Source organism: Bremia lactucae, linkage group LG4 (genome assembly GCF_004359215.1).
Source record: "Bremia lactucae strain SF5 linkage group LG4, whole genome shotgun sequence".
NCBI classification, from domain to species: Eukaryota; Oomycota; class Peronosporomycetes; order Peronosporales; family Peronosporaceae; genus Bremia; species Bremia lactucae.
In genome coordinates, this window is record NC_090613.1 from 1,091,946 (window position 1) to 1,104,326 (window position 12,381).

Genomic DNA, 12,381 nt, shown 5'->3' on the forward strand with positions numbered 1-12,381 from the left:
GCAGAACTCATGCGTCTCGCACGCTGGTTCTTGCCATCGCCCTTTGGGAAGGGAGTCCTCTTGCTGGGCATTTTTGCCCCAGCAGGGACCCTGGCATAGCAGCGAGCCATCATATGGCCGCGCTTGCCGCATTTAAAACAGACCACGTCTGCATTGCCCAACTCCATAGGAGTGGCATCTGTCCTCTCGGCCGACGGCTTATACCAAGCTGTCGCCGAGGCACTGTTGTAGGATTGCTCCTCAACTAAGGCAATTTGGATTGCCTCTTCCATCGTCGACGGCACCTTTCTGAAAAGGGCCTGTCGCGATGGGCCATGCCGTAGTCCGTTCATAAACGTGGGCACCTTAATGTGCTCCGGAATCGGACCTACGGTTATGGACGCCGACAGCGAGCGCATCTCTTGCACATACTCTTGCAGAGATCGCTTCGCCTGTCGCGCTCCAAAGAAGCGCGCCTGAAGCAACACTTCGTTGTTCGGCGGCTGGTACATGGCGCGAATCTTTTCCTTAAAGATCGCCCATGTAGGAATCGCCTTTCTGTCCGCCATAAGCGCCGAGTAAGCCCACTCTGAGGCCTTACCGCGCAGATGTGACATGGCGTACGACACCATCCAGCTGTCGTCCTCGATGAGCTGCGCGACACCGCATTGCTCCACGGCTAAATGCCAGTGGACAATCGTGTGCGCTGCAGTTCCATCAAACTTGGGCGGGTCCATCCGAATGGGCCTCGGCTGATGCGGCCGGGCAGAGAGCATCTCGACAGTCCTGTAGAGAGCATTGCTCCGAGCCTGCTCATGCCTCAGCTCATCCTGAGTCTGAGTGACGGACTCCGATGCGGCATGGCTCTGTGCCTCGGACGCGGCTCTCCGCTGTCTGAGCACGTCTAAAACTACTCCAACTGAGCAACATGTTGCTCAGGAGGACTACCCAGGAGCCTGGCCAGGGCTTGTTCACTAAGTCCCTGCGCCATATGCCCTGCTACCTCCCAAAAATGCTCGGAGAGGTGTAGAAATGAGCCCAATCGATGCTGAGGCTCATCCTCACGTACACACGTAGAGATGCGGGTCGTGGGGTGTAGGCGAGAACGTCGTAATGCGGCCACGCTCTACTTAGACACAGACCCTAGCACAGCGAGGAAGCGGTTAAACCAGCTTCTCTTGCGTGCAGTGAGGTAGATGTGGTGGGCGCCTTAGTGACCTCACCCAACGCACTAAGTACTCTAGTAAAGTGTCGTCACGGGAGCGGTAATCCGTCTCCTCGTGCGCACTTACTAAGTAGAAAGTAGTTTTCAGACTGATTTGTATTTATTCGCATTACATATAAATACCTCTTTTTTACCAATCAAAAATGTCATCTCGATAACACTAATATGTATTGCGAGCGTATCTTTCTAGATACCTCGCGTTACGGACGATACTAGCCGTCATCACGGATGATGCTAGGCGTCATCCCTCCTAATGTGAATGGACCTATGTGCATCAAATACACAAGGGTTGGTCACAAATGTGAATTACACCCGAGTGGTGGGTCTAATTACTTTGTTTAAGTAATTGACCATTCCCTTAAGTAATCACGTGTACTCAACGGGGACTGTGTAACATTAGGGCATTTAGCCCGTTACAGCGCGCGTCAAGAGCTGACTTGACCGTGGAGCAAGTAGATATAATGGCCTATATCTACCAATGGATAAGCTTTCCGAATATTACTATGTAAAGTAATATTCTTCAAATGTTATCTACCTTTTAGATAATATATTAATTAACAACCTTTAAGTGTTAATTTCATGTAACGACCCGTTACACGTAGGCTAGCTTTGTTGGAATTCCCCTAACAAAGTACACGAAGCATCCTCTTTACTTCATCTTATTACAGTCAAACAATATATTAATAGCTGTACACCATCAGTTTCTCAGCCACAGATTCCAGCGTTGATTACAAAGGAATCGAGCAAAAAGACAAGTTCGATGACAGTTTGTTTGACAAAATCAAGTGTGAGGTCATGTGCCTAACAAAGTCGGCGCCGTGATTAGGCAATTTTGACAATTGCCTAATTAAAAAATGATGAGCAGTTGGCAATACAGACCAATCGAAGTAATATATTGTCATTTCAGGTTTATCAAACATAATAGATGCTAAAACTTAAGCAGCTTAAAATCCGCTCTCGAGCATACTGCGAATATAGACGACCTGACCAAACGCAATGCCCACGAGAACGACATTTGTGATCATAGACATCCACTTAACACGAGAGTTTGCACTTTCTGCAGCTACAAGAAAACGTTTGTTTTTATAAAACAAATTCTTATGTTCATATGAGCACCCACCATCTCGACTCATCCGTTCTCGATGCTTGACAAACGAAATGTCACCACGAAGATTAAAAACGGATTCTTTAAAAAACGCAACTTCGTGCATCAATTCCAGTCCAAGATCTATCAATCGCTCTCACATGTTCAGACATTAGCAGCTTTTTTTACGAGACAGCGTACCTTCAACAATTATTTGCGGGAAGTAGTCTGCGGCAACGTGATGGGTGCCGAACACAATAGCATCCCTGTCTCCGGGCGTGAAAATTAAAAAGGTGATAGTCTCCTCATTATTGTTTAATTTTTCCTCAAAGAGCTCCGTGACATCAAATGCAACATGACTGCCAAGCTCCGTTATGGCATCATCAATCACATAATCGCGATATCCTCCCGTGGCGAAATCCTCGAGTTTCTCCCATGTCACTGGATGCACAGCTTTGGGCAATAGCGCTAAAGCAATGTTCACGTACTCTCCGTCCGTGATGCGATCAACTGTTAGCAGGAGCTTTACGCGTGTACTGTCTCGAAGGATGCTACGCGAGACAGCTACGAGGTCAAACTCTATGATTCCCATTCTAACAGGTTGCCCTTTCACAGTAGTCAACGCCATTTGCGAATAGGCTGATACAGTAGGGGCGTCTTTGCTAATCGTCACCGCCAAATGAGGTACCAGCGTCAAGCTACGAGAACCAGCCGAGATGAAATCAAAGGAGTAAAAGAGCGTGATCGTTGACGACGCGCCTTTACGTTTGCGAAAGCACAAGTGATAAAGCCCGCTTTCGCGAACCTTGGCAGTCTCAAAGTTCGTTTGCTCACCTTTCCACATCATCACCTCGCGCTGTGATGGATTCTTCACCTGCAGTCAAAGTAAATTTTTTAGTGCGACTGTGCAATTAACTACTTAGCTTTCGTACCACAACATCGACTAGATCGTAGCTTTTGGGCTCAAGAATGCCAAAGCGAAAAAGAACCTTATTATCGGAAGCGCGGGCGTGAACCGCCTCCATAAAGCATTCCTGTTATAAATAGTTGAAAGAAGGCAACGAAGAATTGAATTACTTTATGCAGAATTCCTTCGAATGATATGAGACAGCGCACCTCAGCTCGGGATGTTAAGGTGAATTGGAAACGCGACGCATAGGCGCCAGGTAAGAGAATTAACGCTACTGTCAGTGATAGGAAGCCACGCATTGTTTATATCTTCTTTATAGGATTTTGGTATGAGCAAGGTAAAATTATTTTTTTATTTCATAGAAAGTTCTCATATCCTTCTTACAAAAATACGAGAATCGGCCATGTGACGGGGTGTGCGCTACATAAATACTATTTTTGATGAAAGGATTTGTAACGAGGTGTCCGTTACATAAATATTATTTCCTATAAGAGGAATATAAAATATTATTTCCTATAAGAGGAAACAAATAAAGAAGTAAAACAAAATTATTATCTTTATTAGTTTTGACTTAAATAGTTCTAATATTTCAAAATTGGATAATATTGATTCAATAAGACATTAGCTCTATTGATTGGTTGATTTAAGTCAAAATCAACCCCGCCAATCGTTATAGGACACATTGTGCGGTGCGCAAGGAGGCGCCATACTTTGTTAGATTTAATGTAATAAGTTCAGTAGTAGATAGAAGATTGTTGCTTAGAAACTAAATTTATTAATACAGTTTTACCTTTTCCTAATTCTAATCCTTTGTATTACCTTTGGAAGCTAAAGCCCCTCAGCTACTTAGAAACATTCCCTTTGTACCCTTGTGTACGTGAAGTTTCGAGGGACCTAACCTACACTGTAATCAGTGTAAGGTTAATTAGTACTGATCAGTACTGTGAAGGGTGCCCCGTTACACCTGGTTGCACTTCTTTTTCAGTTTTTAACGGCCCACCCAACATGGACGTGCTGGATGAAAAAGGAGGGAGCTTTCAAGCCCCTCAAGAAAGCTATCACGCAACGCGTGATAAAATCGCTCATTTGAGTGACCTTGATTGGAGAGCGATCAAAAGCATTAGTTCGGTCGTAGGCGGGCCAGCCGTCAGCGCAATATTGTTAACTTTACAAAGAGACGAGCAACATGCGGTTATAGTCGAGTTCATACAACATGAACTCGACGGGGCCCAAAGCAAAGTCGTGCTTTGAAGCATCAAATGCTTCCATCGAGATTTCGGCCCGATCCCACGCTGCTTGATGCGCGAAGGAGCCTTCAGTTTCACGTGGGGAAATTTTAAATCCACATCGGCGTAAGGGTTAATACCGGTATGTGTAAAGTACCCCTCTTCTAAAAACTCTCGGGAGTTTGAGGTACCTCTTCGGCAAAATTGCCCGTACGCCAATGACGTTTTTAAGCGCCAAGCTCAGGGTCAACTCGCGTCAAATGACGCTTACCACCACTTGAAGTGGAATTAGGTGGATCTAGAGCCTCGGTGCGGCATCGATCCATGGTTGCATGGTCAACCGTAGCACTGAATATCGGCTAGACCTTTCTTCGTTTTGTGGCATAAATGCCGAACGTAACTGGCCTTTGGCCTCAAGCTTGGCGATATCGAAGCGAAGCTTCCGTTCCAAACGAACATCAGCCACATCCGCAGACTCTCTGATATTCCAGATATTGCGGAGCCGGCGGGCCCGATGGACCCAGTTCTCAAATGAGACTTCGTTTTCACTTATGAAGAGTGTCGCGAGCAGTGATCTCCTCCGGCGTCCTCGCCGGGAGACCAGAGGTCCAGATGGCCAAAATGTGACCCGCGATCTCTTACGCTCTTACGCACTAAGCGGAGTGAATCTATATTCACTCTGAGCTTTAGCTACCTCGGCAGCTCGACGACGAGTTTGTTTTTCTATAAGGATTCTGCTCTTCATCGAGCGGATTCGTAATGATGTTGGACTCAGGGTCCTGTGTCATGCTCAATGCATTCAAGACATTAGCGGCGCCACGTTCTGGGAACGGATTCGGGGCCCGCCGACGTTCATCCAAAGGAGAAGGCGTGTGATAACGATGCTCTTTCTCCTCATCCTCTGATGGAGAGTGACTTTCAAAGTCCACCATTCCCTCATTGTCGAGGAAGGTGCTAAGAGTCTGTGACTCACGCTTAATTGTCGTGGGACAAAGGAAAGAATAAACACAACCGAACGGACAGCTGTTTAAATTCCAACCTCAAAGAGGAAATAAAGCGACAGTTGTCACTCGGTGTCAACAATCTGATTGAAGAGGGTGTTATGGGCACACATCGGTTGGAGAACTGTTGTTGTGGTACATTTACTTTGTGGGTAAAATACCCTTTTATCCTATTCTAAAATAGTTAATGACTTAAATTCCATGTATTATGGGTAACAAAGTGGCCGCCGCCAGATATAAATCTGGCGGCAAAAATCTATTTTTAAATTAGCTAGAGTAAGGTTTTAAATTAAATAATTATATAAAGTCCAGTTCCACTTTTGATGTTAAAGCGTTAAGTGCCTTCCTAAGGCTTGCGCATTGATCTGTGATAGAAAGAAACCTTTCTAAGGTGTATAGGCTTGGGCACTAGCTGCCACTTGGTTCTTCGAACCCCTGAATCCCTTGAACTAGGATTCCTTAAGCTTTAATAGCTTGTACGACTCCCTGAGTTGTTAAACCATTGGGGTTTTATAGAACTAAGAGACTCTCTGAGTCTAAAGCCTTCCTCTGGATTTAGGAGCGAGGGAGCTCCGCTACAGCAAGTGTTTTAAAGAGAGTCTTCCTCTGCATGTACTAGTGTACGTGAAGTGACGTGAGGCACCAGTCGCACTGAAGCAGTGCGAAGTGGCCTTGTTCTGATGCAGTACAAGTCGGCAGTGTAACGGGGTGTATCGTTACATGAAATTAAAGCTGAAGGTTGTCAATTTATATATTTTCTAAAAGGTAGATAATATTTGGAGAATATTACTTTATATAGTAATGCTCGGAAATCTTATCCATAAATAGGTATACGCCGTTATATCTATTTATCCTGCAGACTAATCAGCTGTAAATGTAAACAAAGAGAGAGAGAGAGGTAAGATTTCAATTGCATGTTTAGTATTAGTTTATAATTAAGTTAGCATTAATAGATAGAAAGAAGAAGAAACTTAATTATATTAAAACAATTTTCATTTAACCCGCTTTAAGGTAGTTGTCTTAAAGAGTAATCTTCCTCTGCACGTACTAGTGTACGTGAACTGACGTAAGGCACCACTCGCAACTGAAGCAGTACAAGTCGTAGTGCCCCGTTACATCTGGTAGCACTTTGTAGTCCGTCCAAGGACCACATTTCCTTCATCTAACATGGACATGTCAGATGATAGTGGGAGAAGCTAACACGTTTCGCGTGATAGCTACTCCTTTCTAAGTGACATAGAAAGGAGTGCGGTCGAACGAATGAGTTCGACCGTAGGTTGCGATGCCATCTTGGCCATGCTGTCCGGTTTGGACAGAGATGCCCTCAATTCAGCCATCGCCAAGTTCATACAGCATGAACTTGACGAGGTGAAAGAGAAGGTAGCCTTGCTGAATCAGCAAGGCTCTCAACAGGCAGAACTGTTGAGGTTACAACAGGTACAGACCCCTGTACCTGGGATGAGGCGTACGCGTCGTCTCGAAACTTTAAAGATTGATATCTCTAAGTATAAGGGAGTCGAAGAAGGTTTGTCGATTTGGACGACGCCCTAAGGGCACGTCACATCATCGACGAGCAAATGCAAATCGCATTCGCTCAATCAAATCTGGCAGGTCGTGCCAAAACTTGGGCATTGGCCTCAACATGAACTTGACGATATGAAAGAAAAAGTAGCCTTGCTGAATCAGCAAGGCTCTCAACAGGCGGAACTGTTGAGATTACAACAGGTACAGACCCCTGTACCTGGGATGACTCAAACGCGTCGTCCCGAAACTCTATAGATTGACATCTCAAAATATAGGGGAGTCGAAGAAGACTCTCTCTTGAGATAATTTGTCGAGTTAGACGATGCCATAAGGGCACGTCACATCATCGACGAGCAAATGCAAATCGCGTTCGCTCGATCAAATCTGCCAGGTCGTACCAAAACTTGGGCATTGGGCCTTAAGTTGCGCGACCCATACGTCTTTGGGTCGCTAGAGGTTTTTAAAACCCGACTCAAACAGACGTTTGAACCACCAAGGGCTGAGTTCAGAGCTCGTTCAGAGCTTCTGAAACTCAAGCAAGGCAAGCGTGATGTGCACGCATATGCCCAGCACATACGACTCTTAGCGAGTTGTATTACCAATAACCCAGTCCATGAACACACGTTGATTACGGTGTTCATGCAAGGTCTTACGGATGGTCCCGTAAAGACCCACCTGTTCCGCTTGGAACTGGATACGCTTGAAGAAGCAATATCCGTAGCGGAACAGGAGGACTTTAGCTTGAGACAGGCTCAAGCAAGTTCGTCATCATATCGTCCACCTAGACGACACGAACTAGGAGGTCCAGAACCCATGGACCTTTCCTATGTCGAAAGCGAGAAACCTCGCTTTTCGAATAATAAGCGATCGCAGAAATGCCATCGCTGCCAAAAATTGGGACATTACGCTCATGAGTGTAGTGCCCCACGTCCAGCACCAAAAGGTACTGAACGTAATTTTGGATCGTATGCCAAAAAGGGCAACGGTCGCGGATCCGACGTTGTTGCGAAATCGCAACAGCGAGGCGGACCGCCAAAAAATGGACGGGGTCAGTAGGGGCGCAACGCCCTACTGATCCAGCAACCTCAAGAGAATTTGCAAATCTCTTGACAAAAGTTGCTCCAGACACACAATCATTATGTGTCTCTGCACCTGGTGATGAGGTATCACTCATCACCTTGAAATTGAAAGTGACAAATGATTTGTCACTTAAAGCCCTAGTGGACTGCGGAGCGTCGAATAACTTTATTCGTCGCCAGTCACTAGAGGGTAGTAGGCTCAAATATATTGAGCGCGACATCCCTCCAACGAGGATGACGGTGCGTCTAGCGACAGGCGCATCGATAACAGTGATGAAACGCGTAGTGAAATTTCACTACACGTTAAGAAATTTACAGTATGATGATGATTTCATCGTACTGGATTTGGATGACAAATTTGATGTCATCCTGGGTTTACCTTGGCTAAGAAAATACGAGCCAAGGATCAGCTGGCAGCATCGATCCGTAAAGATGCCTGCCACTTGTTCATCAGATGGCCATCTGATGAACGTCTTGGAGCGTCCACAAGCGTGTGGATGTACTACGAGTGAGTGCGATGGCCTCACTTGTGGTACGGTCGTTAGTACAACCGCACAAGATCACAGTGTGATTACCAATCACAATGTGGAGTCAGCTGCCGGCGGCTGTGTTAATGCACAGGCAGCGCCGAAGGTCCACCACTCGAAAAGGTCGAGTGGATTGGGACATGAATGTACGCTTAGTGGGCGACATTCAAGGAGTATACCGGTTGCCCAGAAAGGACAACACGATGATCCAAGGTCGAGTAGAGAGTCGACCGTAGTGGACCCGACTGTGATAGCGCAATCACACTCGGAAGACGTTGAGGGAAGAGGTCCCCACGTATTTGAGGAGAAATCCCCTCAAATGGTAGAAGTTACTAGACTTCTANCTTGGAACTGGATACGCTTGAAGAAGCAATATCCGTAGCGGAACAGGAGGACTTTAGCTTGAGACAGGCTCAAGCAAGTTCGTCATCATATCGTCCACCTAGACGACACGAACTAGGAGGTCCAGAACCCATGGACCTTTCCTATGTCGAAAGCGAGAAACCTCGCTTTTCGAATAATAAGCGATCGCAGAAATGCCATCGCTGCCAAAAATTGGGACATTACGCTCATGAGTGTAGTGCCCCACGTCCAGCACCAAAAGGTACTGAACGTAATTTTGGATCGTATGCCAAAAAGGGCAACGGTCGCGGATCCGACGTTGTTGCGAAATCGCAACAGCGAGGCGGACCGCCAAAAAATGGACGGGGTCAGTAGGGGCGCAACGCCCTACTGATCCAGCAACCTCAAGAGAATTTGCAAATCTCTTGACAAAAGTTGCTCCAGACACACAATCATTATGTGTCTCTGCACCTGGTGATGAGGTATCCCTCATCACCTTGAAGTTGAAAGTGACAAATGATTTGTCACTTAAAGCCCTAGTGGACTGCGGAGCGTCGAATAACTTTATTCGTCGCCAGTCACTAGAGGGTAGTAGGCTCAAATATATTGAGCGCGACATCCCTCCAACGAGGATGACGGTGCGTCTAGCGACAGGCGCATCGATAACAGTGATGAAACGCGTAGTGAAATTTCACTACACGTTAAGAAATTTACAGTATGATGATGATTTCATCGTACTGGATTTGGATGACAAATTTGATGTCATCCTGGGTTTACCTTGGCTCAGAAAATACGAGCCAAGGATCAGCTGGCAGCATCGATCCGTAAAGATGCCTGCCACTTGTTCATCAGATGGCCATCTGATGAACGTCTTGGAGCGTCCACAAGCGTGTGGATGTACTACGAGTGAGTGCGATGGCCTCACTTGTGGTACGGTCGATAGTACAACTGCACAAGATCACAGTGTGATTACTAATCACCCTGTGGAGTCAGCTGCCGGCGGCTGAGCAAATCCACAGGCAGCGCCGAAGGTCCACCACTCGAAGAAGTCGAGTGGATTGAGACATGAATGTACGCCTAACGGGCGACATTCAAGGAGTATACCGGTTGCCTTAAAGGGATAACACGGAGATCCTAGGTCGAGTAGAGAGTCGACCGTAGAGGACCCGACTGCACTAGCGCAATCACTCTCGGAAGACGTTGAGGGAATAAGGCCCCACGTACTTGACGATAAATCTCCTCAAATAGTTAATGTTGAAATGACTAGACTTCAAGATCCCGAGGGATTAATCCCTCGGCAGCCTGTGGATAAATCCCAGGAAGAAACCGAGACATTAAATGTCTTAGTTAATAACGGTTCAAGAGTAGGTGCTTATACTCTTGATCTGTATGCGCCTCCGAAGTTAATTCAGAGATAAATCAATTATCAACCCTAGAACCTAAGCGGTTCTTGAGGATGACGCGGACTATGAAGCTTCTCCAAAGTTCAGAGTTGTGGAACAAATGGGTAGCATAGTCCCTGAGGTCTCGAAATTTTGGACCTCAACCCTGCTGATCTATAGCGCTCGAGTACGACGAGGCTATGACCAGGTGATGACCCTCCTTGTGGATTCGGTGCATCACAAAATTTTGTAAAACTCGCAGCTCTAAGAAAGAGACCGGCGATGTTTGAGTCAATTTGCCGGAATGGCAAGGGAGAAGAGGCGACCGTTCGTTTAGCGACCGGTGCGCTCGTTAAGTCTGAGGGAGTTCAGGTAGAACTCGACTTCAGCTTTAGTGACTTTTCTTGTAAAGAAAATTTCACAGTGCTAGGTATGGCGAGTCCGTATGACCTCATCTTAGGCCTGCCATGGTTGGCAAAACACTAACCATGGATAGACTGGCGTACACGCACAAATGCGAGCTCTACGCAGAACACCGATAAGGATGCGCTCTTGCGAGAGGCTTATGCAAGTAATGTCGTATCGAAGACAGTTGAGGTTGCGTAGACGGGATGTCAAACGTCACCAATTCCTACCCAGCTCGTGGAGACTGGGGTAGCGAAAAGGGCAATGACAAGTAGTCATGTGTCCCATAGTCCTGCACAGAGCCGAGAGCCTGTGGCAGTAGACAGCGAGCTAACAAGAAGTCATGCGTCGCATAAACCGGCACAGTGCCAAGAGCCTGGTGCGGTTGGAAGAGGAGCGTTAGCCAGCAGTGCAACGGCACCGCTTCCCAGAAAAAAAGTCGTGGTAACTCGAAGAACGAGTACCCGACAGATTAGGACGAATAAAGGCACGTCTAAACGAGTGACCTTTGGATCAGTCTCTAATAAAGAGGACGGGCCTTCGAACGAGGTGTTCGAGGCCGTCAAAGACGAAATTGCGGAGGCATCCTCAGTTAAGGTGCTCCGGCAAGTCTTTAAATTTGCCGAGGAGATATGAATCTCGTGGAGATGTCGTGGGATCTGTTCCTTGCCGAATTAAAGGAAGGACAGATCCACAAAAAGTCACACCAGTTACAGAAGAGAACTTGGTGGACTGCTGCTTGTTGTCCACCATGGACGAGAGCGTCCTTGAAACGGACAAAAAGAAACGGTTTGCTGCTCAAGGCTGGGATGCCTTGAGATACAGTCCGTTCTTTGAGGTTCTGTGGAAACATCGCGATGTGTTCCCAGAATAAGTGCCGAGCCGCCTACCAGCAGATAGGGGCATCGAGCACGAGATAGACCTCGAACCTGGCACCAAGTATTGTGTAACCAGGCAATGGCCGTTGCCGAAAGAACAAGTCGATTATATCGATGAGCTCTTCGACAAGCGAGCCAAGGCGAAACATGTGCGTGAGAGCAAATCGCCTCACTGCATCCCGAACTTTTGTGTGCGTAAAGCCACAGGTGGATGGCGCGTGGTTCATGCTTACAATGAGCTGAACACGGCGACCATAACGGCTCAAACGCCAATCCCGCGGAAAGATGTTTTGTTGAACTCCACGGGAAAGTCAACAATCTTTTCGCGTCGGATTTGAAGGATGAATACTATCAGGTACTCATGAGAGAGTCCGATGTTGCCAAAACAGCTGTAAGCACCCCAAGCGGTATGCTTTGGAAGTGGCTTGTGATGCCCCAAGGTTTGAAAAGCGCATTAGCGACATATAACCGGGTGGTGGCTCACGTGATGCGTCAGCACCGTGCCTACGCGCCTCATTACTTTGACGATGTATTCGTGCATAGTAGGGCCGAGGACGGGCTGAGCGCAATAGAGTCGCACAAGCGTCATTTAGACGCTGTGTTGCAGACTTTAAAGGACGCCCAATTGTACGTCAACTTGCAAAAGTGCGTCATAGGGGTCCCTGAGATACCTGTACTGGGCTGCATCGTTGGTACACATGGTGTACGAGCAGACCCAGACAAGGTAAAATCAGTAAAGGAATGGCCAATCCCACGGCATGTGAAGGATTTGCGCCAATTCCTAGGGCTCGCTAATTACTTGCATAAGTATAGCAAGAA

At 46.8% G+C, this 12,381-nt stretch overlaps 1 protein-coding gene across 1 annotated transcript; it reads right to left on the minus strand.

Moving 5' to 3' along the window:
• Positions 1–2,018: 2,018 nt before the first annotated feature.
• Positions 2,019–3,497, minus strand: CCR75_003220 (uncharacterized protein; the record flags this gene model as incomplete). Its single annotated transcript, XM_067961317.1, has 5 exons — positions 2,019–2,267; positions 2,325–2,432; positions 2,490–3,162; positions 3,221–3,322; positions 3,405–3,497. The coding sequence occupies 5 exons, from the start codon at positions 3,495–3,497 to the stop codon at positions 2,149–2,151; spliced, it is 1,095 nt and encodes a 364-aa protein (XP_067819872.1). The 3' UTR covers positions 2,019–2,148.
• Between the last annotated feature and the right edge of the window lie 8,884 nt (positions 3,498–12,381).